Raw genomic sequence first — 12,213 nt, 5'->3', positions numbered from 1 at the left:
AGAGTAGTGTTGAAGCACTGCAGGAAACATGTTCCCTGGCCATCAATCTTGCTTCTATGACCATCAGCAAGATAGATTGAGTCTTTTCCATCAGCTGGCTTCCCCAGGGTCTTAAAGTCCTCCCGACTGTTGCAGATAATCCTGCTGCTACCAGAGTCCAGCAACCATGTTCCTCGAGGTATCTTCCTCTCCTCTCGAGAAAATGCAGACACAAGATGAGCAGAACGCGTCTTCTTCTTCCCTGAAGAGAACCCCTTCTGCTTACATTGCTGCATCAATTGCTGTCTCTGCTCCATGTCGTCTCCTGGAGGTCTTGCCCTGCATTGACATTGGAGATGCCCCGCTTGGCTGCATCTATAGCATCTCCTCACCGCCATGCCCAAGTCCCAAACTTGGCGTTGCCCCATTGGCAGATTCTGCTGCTGGCCCCCTCGGCTGTAACTCCTCCGCTCTGGGAGTTCAGCCTCTCTGTCTGACCTTCTTTCTGCTTCTTCGGTCAATCTTCCAACCACATACTCAAGGGTCAGATCTCGGGGACGCATACTCTCTATGCTGTTAATCACAGGCAACCAACTTTCAGGCAAACTTGAAAGGATAATGTAGGTTTGATCAGTTTCATCCTAACGCTTACCTCTCTGTTTCAGTGTTTGAAGATGAGTTGCCAAACTCTCACCTTCTTTCATAACAGTCCTGAACAGCCTTTTGGTCAGAGAAATTATAGTTCCAGCAGTTTCTCTGACATGCATTGCCCTTAATAAATTCCAGCACTCAAACGCTGTGCTGGCATTTGCTACATGCAATAACTGAGAGTTGCTCAAACACAGCATAATTTGGGCACGAGCCCTTTCATCCAGCCGTCTTTTCTCAGTAGAGTCCCGTCTCAAAACCTCAGTTTCAACACAGTCCCATAGTCCATCTCTCCTTAACAACTGCTGCATTTTTATTGACCAACTCAGCCAGTTGCTTTCTGAGAGAAGTTCAAAAGGGATGCCTCCCCCAATATTTACAACTTGGGAAGACTGGAAATCTGCCATCTCTGCTGGTGCTTGCTGAGCCCCTTCTGTGGGGTCTCCAGCAATCTCTCCTGACTCTCTAATCTTTAGAGTCCGACTGGACAGTCCTGGCTGGCACTCACCAGCTTCTAGCTGCTGCCTCTGTTGACCCTCAGGTCCCGCCTGGCTCTGCAACTGGTGTAGCCGCTCTGTGAGTCGCCTACTGTGGTGCTCTAGCAGTTCAAACTGTTCCAGTAGCCGACGCTGAGTGCTTTCCTGATCCTCAGATCCTGGCCGCTCCAGTGTCGCTGCAGACAGTTACGGCTACAAATCCTCAATGAGGATGTCATCTGGATGGAAGAGAATGAGAAGAGAATGCAAATGCAAATGAAAATGAGATTTCCCCACAGGCCTTTAGTCAAAGGGCGCTGTCTCCAAGGTGTGGGGCTTACCTTCTTTTGGCTTCCGGCGGAAGCACGCCAGTTCCGGCCGAATGACTGTCATCTGCAGGGGAGAGAAAAATCGGGGTCAGATGGGAGCAAGAGAGCACAGAAGCAGCGCCAAGCCAGGAAGGACAGGTCTCCCTCTGTCTTGGGCCCAGTCCCTTGTTCCAGAGGACCTCCCTGGGCCCTGCAGCCTCCTGGGCAGAGGTGGAAGGGCAGCAGCAGGAAAGGGGGCAGTAAAAGCCTCTGGCCTCATCCTGGCCCCCAGGGACACCCCCCGCAAATTCTGCGCTAAAGATCACTTGGGGATGTGATCTTGGGGGGGATGGAAGTAACCAAAGAAATGAATAGAAGAAGGCAAGGTACTTACTCTGAGTTTGGGGTATTTCCTGGCAATGGCCAGCAGCAAAGAGATGCTGCTGGCCGCAAGTTGTTGTGCCTCCCCACTTTCCCCCAGGGCATATCCTCTGAGGTCCTGCAGGAGGAAAGAGCATTTCAGAGTCAGGGGCCAGTCTGGCCCAAAGCGGCCCCCACTGCCCCCACCACGGAGTCCCTGGTACTTCTGGACCATGAGGGGTTGCCAGCTTTGGTCTTGGACCAAATTGGGGGCCAAACAGGCTCTGTGCCCCAGAAATGGGGCAGTCCATTGGGTAAGGGACGGGGGGGGGACAACCCTAAAATCACCCCGGATGCCATAGGGACACTTACACTTAGAAGTTGGAGGAGGGTGCCAGGGTTGGGTGTCTCCATGAGAAGACTGCCCAGCAGAAGCCGGTAGTGCCTCTTCAGTTCCTGCGGGAAAAGAGAGAAGAGAGTTGGATTCTGCAAGGGTGTGATGAAGAGGAAGAAAGAGCCTGTGAAGGGAAGTCAAAACAAAGGACATACTTCTCTCTTCTCCTCCTCCTCCTCCTCTTTGGCCCCACACAACACAGCCTCCAACATCCTATGCAGTATGGCACTAATCATGTCAGTGGTGAATCTGGGCCTCATCGTGCTGCAGAAATGAAAGGGAGAGGGTTAGATTCTCGCTTGCCCCTTTTCCCTCCCGCCTGCTCTTTCCCCCTGGAGTTCTGCCCCACCCACCCACAACCCCATGGACGCCAAAGACCCCACTCACCTTAGCTGGAGGAGGGCCTCCAAGGCAAGGGCCAAGGTCAGGGGCCGATCCCTGAAGTGCTCCAAGGGCCCCAAGATGTCCTGGAAGAGAACAGAGGAGGAAAATCAGCTCTGACCCCAAACACCAGGCTTGGCTTTGCAGGGGAATGGCAACCCCATGGCCTAAGCCAGCAGGGTCCTCCTCCCCACAGATGCACAACCCCTTCCCCCCACCACTCACCAGAATTTTATGGGCTGTCTCCTCCTTGGAGCACGTCAGGGATCGGCACCCCCTGAGCTCAGCTGCCTGGCAGCTGTTGATGACCCCCAGGATGTAAAGCTGTTCATCCTCTAGCAGCTGAAATTCAAAAGTCAGGCTGTCAGTTCCTCGTGAGGGGAGGGCTTCTCCGCATCTGAGAGTGCAGAATGAGGGGCAAAGAGCCCAGAGGACAGCGGGGGCAGGTCTGAGGGATCCAGTCCCTGCTCTTGTTTTCTCCAATACTTACCCCTGGGGCTGGGATGCTGAACCGCAGCAGCACTGCAAACAGAAGGACAGGGGAAGAGGTGAGTCCTCTTTTGCATTCTTGGACCAGTTGCCCCCCATGCCCATCCCTGCCCTCCTCTGTCCAAAAAAGGAGGGCTACTGGCTTACCTGGTGCCACGGGCTGCTCTGTGTCTGGCTGGGGGGCCACCCTGTGGCAGCGCCTGAAGAGGCGCCTTAAGCACCTGATCCTAGAAGAGATGAGCGGAAAGAGTGACTCAGATGCTGGCAGCCCCAATTCTTGGGGGGTGAGGAGGGGAGTCTGGAGAAAACAGTGAACCACTGCAGAATTGGCAGAACAGAAATACGTATGTGGAGCCTAATTGATCCTTGCCGGCCCACTCTGACCAATTCCTTCCATCTCTCTGCAGTTCAGTGACCTGAAGGGGCATCACCAGAGCCTGAAAGAGGCAGCCCAAAGCATGAAGGGCTGGCAGAGAGAGAAAGGAGGTCCCAAGTGCTCTGGGTTCAAGAGCTACCGCCATGTCAGGGCCCAGAGAGCCTGGCCCCCTCATTCATGCAGTCAAGCAGTGTATAAATTTCATGAAGCATTGTTACCAGAATTTTTGGAAAGGGTGGCGGGGGGTTTCGCCCTCCAGCAGGTACCATGCCCCACTCCGACTGTACCCCAGATCAACACCTTCACGTCTGCAAATGTCCCCACAAAAGACATCCTGACACAGTCCTTTCCTTTTTCTATTCCAAAGGCTGCCATAAATAAGGGTAGAACATTTGCCCTAATGAAGGCTGAGCCTTTTGCTCGCAAGGCGCTCAACCAATCCGCTCAGACTATCCAAATATCCAACAGCAACCAATGAGCGCCACGAAACAGTGCCCTCCAGCACAAAGCACTGACAACAACAACAGAACAAAGCACACAGGCACTGCAGCTGCCGACCAGCCATGGCTTCTGCTCTACAAGTAGGAATTCCCACTGGGAAAAGGGGAAAGTCAGAACCAGCCATGAAAAGCATTCTTGGTCCATTGAAACTAGTCTTTCAAGTTTCAGTCTAGGCTCTTGAACTACCAACCCAACTGTACGCTTGTGAAACATGGACCACTTATAAACGCCATCTCCAACTCCTTGAAAGATTCCATCAATGGTGTCTCCGAAAAATGTGACACACCACTTGGGAAGGCAGGCGAACTAACACCAGTGTCCTGGAAGAAGCAAAGATCACCAGTGTTGAAGCAATGATTCTTCAACACCAACTTCGTTGGACTGGTCATGTGGTGCGGATGCCTGATGATTGTCTTCCAAAGCAACGACTCTATTCCAAACTTAAAAATGGAAGGTGTAATGCTGGTGGCCAACAAAAGAGGTTTAAAGACTATCTCAAGGCCAATCTAAAAACATGTTGTATAAACAAAACATAATACAAAAAAGAATAAGAGAGGCTAAAATCAAGCATTTACAAGAAGAAATAGGCAAACAAGAAAAATTATTAGCGAAAACACCAAAAAAGAGATTGCAAACCAAACCATTAAAATATTACAAACACAGCTCTCAACACTCTTAAATGATGAAACAGAAAGAAATTTAAAATGGATGAACAAAAATCATTTGAATTTGGAAACAGACCAGGTAAATTACTTGCGTGGCAGATAAAGAAAAGACAAAGAGAAAGACAAATAAAGTAGTATATGAAGGAAAAACAGTGGTGGCAGAAGAAAGAATAAATAAATGCTTTGTAAAATACTTCACCAATCTGTATCTCCTATGATGTTATAGTTTATAATTATTGTGCAATGTTTTAATTCTGACTATCGGTCGAATAAAGAAATTGATTGATTGACTTCACCAATCTATATAAAAAAGGTGCAGAAACTCGACAACAAATTATAAAATATCTTCAAGGAAAACAAATCCCCAAAATAGGTGAAACCAAACGGAAGCAGCTAAACGCACCAGTAACAACAATGGAGATACAAGAAGCCATTTCCAATCTTAAACTGGGGAAGGCTCCAGGTGCAGATGGACTATCCGCGATACACTACCAAAGGTTAGAAGATGCTATAACAATGCCTTTAAAAAAATTAATGAACGAGATCATGCAAGAAGGAAAAATACAAAAGTCATGGCAAGAAGCCAATATTGTATTACAGTGGTGCCTCGCAAGACGAAATTAATCCATTCCACGAGTCTCTTCGTCTTGCGGTTTTTCCATCTTGCTAAGCACGGCTTAGCGGCTATTAACGGCTTAGCGGCTTTAAGAAAAAGGAAACAAACTCGCAAGAACTCGCAAGACATTTCGTCTTGCGAAGCAAGCCCATAGGGAAATTCGTCTTGCGGAACGACTAAAAAAACGGAAAACCCTTTCGTCTAGCAAGTTTTTCGTCTTGCGAGGCATTCGTCTTGCGGGGCACCACTGTAATTCACAAACAAAGCACAGCTAGAGAATGAGTTAACAATTACAGACCCATATCATTATTAAATAATGATTATAAATTGTTCGCGGGGATATTAGCAAATAGGCTGAAATCGGTCCTAAAAGATGTAATAGACCAAGAGCAAGTAGGATTCCTCCCAAATAGGCATATAAAAGCAAATACGAGAATAGTAATTGATCTAATTGAATATTTGGAAATGAGACCCAACAAAAAAGTGGCGTTTATGTTAACAGATGCCGAGAAGGCTTTCGATAACCTATCAAGATCGTTCCTTCAGGAAGTAGCAGAAACAGTAGGACTGCTGAAAACTACTGCAGAGCAATAAACACAATATATGAAAACCAGCAGGGATGTTTAATAATAAATGGTGAAAAGATGGATCCTTGAAATCTAGAGAAAGGTACCAGGCAAGGATGCCCGCTTTCACCGTTCCTTTTTATACTAACTTTGGAAATCCTGATTTTAGAAAGAAAGAAAGAAAAAGAGATAAAGGGAATTACATGAGGCAAGGATGTTTTCAAAATTAGAGCTTTTGCGTACAATATTATATTAGCACCTGAGGAGCCAGGAAACAGTCTAATGAAAGCACTGAGGATAATGAATGAGTTCGGGAAAGTAGCAGGCTTCAAGATAAATATGTCAAAAACAAAACTTATGGCAAAAAACATACAGGAATTAGAAAAGAGCGAACTACAGGAGAAATTGGGTTTGGAAATTGTTACAAAAGCAAAATATTTTGGTATAGAATTGACGATGAAAAATATTAATCTATTTGGAAACAATTATGAAAAAGCCTGGAAGGAAAATAGAAGAGATCTAGAAACCAGGAGTAGATTAAAGCTGACGTTACTGGGGAGAATATCTATAATTAAGATGAATGTTTTACCCAAAAAGATATATTTGTTCCAAACAATACCAATAATAATGAAAGAAAATTGTTTTGATGAGTGGAAAAAAGATCTAACAAAATTCATATGGCAAACCAAAAAAACCACGCATAAGGTATAAACTATTAACAGCAAAAAGGGAGAGAGGAGGACTGGTATTACGAAATCTAAAATTATATTATGAAGCAGAATGTCTGGTGTGGTTAAAAGAATGGATTATATTGGAAAACACTAGTATTTTAAATCTAGAAAGTTTTGACAATAGGTATGGATGGCAGACCTACCTAGCATACGAGAAGGTTAAGGTACATAATGGCTTCAAAAAGCACATACTCAGAAATTCATTGTTTTAAGTTTAGAATAAACTTTAAGTTTAGAATAAACTTTAAAGTTTTAAAGTTTAGGAATAAACAACTATTAGAGCCACAAATCCCTTTATGGATCTCTCCATTAGAAACCCATGCATTTAAAAAACACAATATGAATCCGAACTGGGCAACATATAGACAAATACTGGAAGAAGACCAAGGAAAGTTAAAATTAAAAACATACGAAGAATTAAAACAATATGGGATGGATAATTGGCAATATATACAATTAAAAAGTGTGCTTGAGCCAGATCAAAAATTTTGCCAAAGAACAATTGCTATTTAGCACCATTATATTTCGAAACAATAGGAAATTATTATCAAAAATTTACACTATTATTGGACTATGATTTGATGAAGAGGTAAAAGAAATAATGGTCAAATGGGCACAAGATATCAGCCATACTATATATTTAGAACAATGGGAGAAAATCTGTCGTGAAGATATTCGCTTTGTCCACCAACCCAAACAGGTAAGCTTTGGGATTTTTTTTATCAAGGGTTTGTTTAGCATTTTCTTAAGTTCCTCGTGTATTATTCCCCAAAACTTCTTTATTTCCTTGCAACCCCACCACATATGAATTATCATTCCAGGTTCTTTGTTACATTTCCAACAAAGGTTGGATTTGAATTTATAAATTTTGGCGAGTTTAACTGGTGTTAAATACCACCTGTAAAACATTTTAACCAAATTTTCCTTTATCGTATAGCAGGTGGTAAAGCGAATATCCTCGCGACAGAGTTTCTCCCATTGTTCTAAATATATAGTATGGCCGATATCTTGTGCCCATTTGACCATTGTTTCTTTTACCTCTTCATCCATAGCGATTGTTCTTTGGCAAAACCTTTTCTTTGATCTGCCTTAAAACACTCTTTTCTGCTCAGAAGGAAGATGGCGACCAGAGGAGGCACTTGGGACATGGCTAGGGGCAGCCATCATCCCTGAAGCATGAGACCACGTACACAGCAACCCTTCTGATCATCACTGCCCTCCTGGTCTCTGAGTGCCAGACAGGGAGCCATCTCAAGGACCAGAGTGGATCCAACCTATCGTACATGGATTGGGGACTTGGCCAGGACAATAGGGGGTCCTCAACTTGGCTGGGAAACAGGACCATGTATATATTTTTCTTTGTTTCACTGAATGGGTGTAAGGTGGAGGTCAAGGGAGGGACAGGGACAAACCAGAAAAACCTCCCAGTTTGTGACACACCCCCCCCCCCGGAGATGAAGAGAAAGGGGTGCTACTTACAGTCTGCCCATGCCGTCCACAGGTGTGCACAAAAAAACAAAACAAAAAAATTAAAACAAAGAACAAAAAATAAATTAAAATAAATAAAAGTGTTAAAAGAAAAGAATAAAAGAAAATCAAAATAAATCAAATCAAATAAAAGTAATAAATGAAATCAAAATCAAAATAAGAAAACAAAAAGAACAAAACACTCCTCCTCCTCCTCTTACTCAACACCAACTGCCACACCAACTGAAACCGCCACCTCTCTCCTCAACTCCTCACTAACCCACAATGGCCGCCTGCAAGTCAGTGGCTTTTAAAGGAGAAGCAAGAGATGTCACAAAGGAGGGCGGAGCCTTGTCACTGTGGCAAACCCCCCCCCCCCCAGGACCTGGCCCCACCTGGCCCTTCCTGAGTGGTGATGCTCCTCTGTCAGAACTCGGAGGCACCTGCTGTTCTGCCTGCAGAATGCTCTGATCCCAAACTCTCTAGCCCTACGACTGGCTCTGCCACGATAAATCCATTTGTTTCTAAGGTGCTTGGTGCCTCTCTTTTTCTACGTTTGCTGCGGGAGGCTTAATCATATCACTACCCTTCTGCACTCAGTGAATTAAGCAGGACATGGATTTGAAAGCATTTGTAACTTCTGCCACATAATTTTCAGGTGGAACTCAAATCGGGAGAGAAAAGGGTAAATGCAGCCTGCTCTTTCCATGTGGGGGGCACATTTCGTGGTGCATGCAAGTTTAATGGTGGGCCATAACATTAAAGGCAGGCATGTTGCGGACCTGTCCGGCCTAAGTGGGGAAAGGAACCATCAAATTCGCTCATAAAACCTCTCTGGCATGGGAGCACATGAATTCCAGAGCCAGGGGCACATGAATGCTTCACAGTCTGTTGTTTTTCTGCGAAATTCACATTTGGAAATATGCCCAGTCGCAAAGAGCACATACCTGCTTCTTTCCAAAGGAGTGCTAAAATCAATTAACAAGTCCCCAAAGAGGCAGGCCTGTTCCAGTCCCCACCTCAGATAGTCTCAAAGGGCGAGGAAGCCAGTGCAAATTTATCTGCAATTTCAGCAGAAGTTGTGTCTCAAGAGTGCAGCAGCTATCTTTTGGCTGATCAAAATTCTGGCACCTTGGCTGAATGTCCTGGAGCATGCACAGAAATCCTTGACCTCCAAGGGGGATGTAGCATTTCAAAGACCGTAGGGCAAATGTGCTCCTGAGCATATGCAGAATCCTTTTCCTCTGGTGAGGTGTGGGGAACCTTTAGCCACCTCAGCTCTTGCTAGACTGCAACTCCCATCAACTCCAGCAAGCAGGAGTTCAGCAACATCTGGAGGGCCAGAGGTTCCCCACACCTGAGCTGGACTGTGCAGGTATCTGTGGATTCTGGAGTCCCAGAATTCGCCGTAGGTATATTTTTTATGTTAGTGACTTCACCTGCCTGATGCTGCATAGGGGGTGACCTAGGATGAGATGGCTGGCAGGTACTCATGCTATGGCCTGGGTGACTTGCTTGCACAGTAAATGGGAGACGAGTACTCAGTGTGTAATCTGATCACAGTGAAGAACGGTCACAAATTCCCCAAATCTCTTGCTAAGCAGCAAAACTCTGTATTGCTGCGTCTGCCTGCTGGCATTAGCAGCAGAAAGCCATTCGTACTTCTGCCTCTGTTCTGGTCTCTGAATGGAAGCATGGTTCGTATCCCACTACTGACACCAGTGTCTGTTGACCGTTAGCTGTGGATTCCAGAGTTTTGCAGGAATGGGTAACTTAGCAGCATTTTAAGCAGCTCTTGTAAAGTTGGAAAGGACCACAAGGGTCATCTAGTCCAACCCTCTGAAATACAAGAATCCTTTTGCCCAACATGGCACGGCTTCCACCCTGGGATTAAGAGTCTCATGCTCTACAAACTGAGGCGTATGTTCTGGTATAAAATAAAAATAAATTCAGCTGACCTTAAGAAAGACCCTCAGCTGTGGATTGTTGGTTGACACTGCAGGGGTGTGTGTGAGAGAGTACAGATCCTCCAAGCGTCATTCTGGTTTCTGATTTGATCCAGGAAAGTCCCACTTTTCCTTAGGATGCCCCTATTTTCATTGGAGAAATGTTGGAGGGTGTGGTATGATGTCCCTGTTTTCATCAGAGAAACGTTGTGAGGGCATGGAGTCGTGCGATCCTGGAGCCAAGAAAGATCAAGTAACTATGCAACCTTTAGAAGGCAGCTGAAGGCAGCCCTGTATAGGGAAGTGCGTAATGTTTTCTTATGTTTTTATGTATGTTGGAAGCAGCTCAGAGTGGTTCTGGCAGCCTTAGTCAGATGGGTGGGGTATAAATAAAAAAATAATAATTATAATAGTATATATATTATAGTATATATATTATACTATTTTTATCATCCAATATTGTTGTTGTTTAGTCATTTAGTCGTGCCCAACTCTTCGTGACCCCCTGGACCAGAACACACCAGGCACTCCTGTCTTCCACTGCCTCCCGCAGTTTGGTCAGACTCATGTTTGTAGCTTCGAGAACATTGTCCAATCATCTTGTCCTCTGTCGTCCCTGTCTCCTTGTGCCCTCCATCTTTCCCAGCATCAGGATCTTTTCCAGGGAGTCTTCTCTTCTCATGAGCTGGCCAAAGTATTGGAGCCTCAGCTTCAGGATCTGTCCTTCCAGTGAGCACTCAGGGCTGATTTCCTTCAGAATGGAGAGGTTTGATCTTCTTGCAGTCCATGGGAATCTCAAGAGTCTCCTCCCGCACCATAATTCAAAAGCATCAATTCTTCAGCGATCAGCCTTCTTGATGGTCCAGCTCTCACTTCCATACATCACTACTGGGAAAACCATGGATTTAACTATACGGACCTTTGTTGGTAAGGTGATGTCTCTGCTTTTTAAGATGCTGTCTAGGTTTGCCATCGCCTTTCTCCCAAGGAGCAGGCGTCTTTTAATTTCGTGACTGCTGTCACCATCTGCAGTGATCCATCCAATATTATTATTGTTCTAAGAATTTTAAGGTCTTACATATATAAAATAAATGTTCATAAATGTACCAAGCACCCCCCCATATATATATACATGTCTGAAGCCCACAGAAAAAGTCCTGAAAGCATTTTGTCCCTTCCAAATTTACCTCAAATATTGTCTCCCCATTGTCTTTTTGCTCTCAAATCCTGTCTTAAGGGCACATTTCAGATTTCCGAAATTAAGTAGTTATCATCACAAAAGAATGGCCAGGCTCTCCAGGTAAACCCACGCAGGGGCTTCCTTCTAGCCCCTTCTCTGATGTATGAGGTATTGGGGGGTGGTCTTGGGTTACACCCCTTCTGTGATATATGTATGGGGGTGGTCTTGAGCACCAGGGCGGGGAATTTCAAAAGTTAATACGTATAGGAGTTTCCCCACCATTGTTCTGGGTCCCTCTCCCCCTTTGTGTGTGTGTGGGGGGGGCACCCTGTTGCAACAGCTTTAAGAAAGATCAGGCTTACGAGCTGCTTTGCTTCTCTTTTTTTATAAAATATTTATTGAAATTATGCAAAAAATTACACATAAAAAGAAAACAAACACTAACAAACACAAGCTAACGAGAAAGTTAACAAAAAAAAACCTAGAAAGAAGACGAAAAAAAGGGGGGGAAAGAAAATGGTACAAAATTCAAAAACCAGATAACTAAGAAATAAAAAAAGGAAAAAAATATTTTAAAAAAGGATAAACCCATTTTCAGTGTCTTTAAGCTCATTTGCTTATTTCCTTGACCTCCTCACACCTCCTCTTTTGTATTCCCGTTTTCAAAGTCTTTTCAGCAAATCCTTACCCTCTTTCATTTATCTTTACTCTGTATCTTAACCTATTATAACTATATATTCTCATCCGTATATCTATATTTACCTGTTCTTATTAACCTTATTACCAAAACCAATTCTTTTCAGTCCAACATCATTTTAACATTCATTAATTTTACAGTATTTCTGCAAATAGTCTTTGAATTCCTTCCAATCTTCCTCCACCGTTTCTTCTCCCTGGTCTCGGGTTTTGCCAGTCATTTCTGCCAATTCCATATAGTCCATCACGAGCTGCTTTGCTTCTCAACATTCTCTGCTTGGCCTCTGTTATTTCCTCCTACCGTTAGGACTCTAGATGAGCTCTTGGGAGCCCCATAAGCGAAAAGGAGTTGTTCTCTTTCTTATAACAATATCACGGGACAGGACGTCCCTATTTTGCGTGGGAGAAACGCTGGAGAATATCTGAGCGCGCAC

The 12,213-nt window shown here is 44.7% G+C and overlaps 1 protein-coding gene across 2 annotated transcripts; it reads right to left on the bottom strand.

Moving 5' to 3' along the window:
• Positions 1-668: 668 nt before the first annotated feature.
• On the bottom strand, positions 669-2,759 carry LOC309521500 (uncharacterized protein). Of its 2 annotated transcripts, XM_082204060.1 has the most exons (6): positions 2,553-2,759; positions 2,321-2,429; positions 2,144-2,227; positions 1,806-1,910; positions 1,445-1,496; positions 669-1,342 (listed from the first exon to the last, which is right to left on the bottom strand). In XM_082204060.1, exons 2-6 carry the CDS (start codon positions 2,423-2,425, stop codon positions 1,317-1,319), a joined length of 372 nt encoding a protein of 123 aa, XP_082060186.1. In that variant the 5' UTR covers positions 2,426-2,429; positions 2,553-2,759; the 3' UTR covers positions 669-1,316. The 2 variants fall into 2 exon arrangements, with proteins under 2 accessions (XP_082060186.1, XP_082060185.1); XM_082204059.1 differs by lacking the exon at positions 669-1,342 and having other exon boundaries at positions 1,351-1,496.
• Positions 2,760-12,213: the final 9,454 nt, after the last annotated feature.

This window comes from Podarcis vaucheri (genome assembly GCF_965113315.1).
Source record: "Podarcis vaucheri genome assembly, chromosome: 16".
NCBI classification, from domain to species: Eukaryota; Metazoa; Chordata; class Lepidosauria; order Squamata; family Lacertidae; genus Podarcis; species Podarcis vaucheri.
Note: the sequence above shows the minus strand (reverse complement) of the source record. Positions and strands in the feature narration are given on the sequence as shown.

Excerpts from the sequence above, each read along its gene's own strand:
- LOC309521500 (XM_082204059.1), bottom strand. The coding sequence starts at position 2,425 with ATGAGGCCCAGATTCACCACTGACATGATTAGTGCCATACTGCATAGG. Across the intron at positions 2,228-2,320 it reads AGGAGGAGGAGAAGAGAGAA|GAACTGAAGAGGCACTACCG; the intron begins GTATGTCCTTTG and ends CTTTTCCCGCAG. Across the intron at positions 1,911-2,143 it reads CCCTCCTCCAACTTCTAAGT|GACCTCAGAGGATATGCCCT; the intron begins GTAAGTGTCCCT and ends TTCCTCCTGCAG.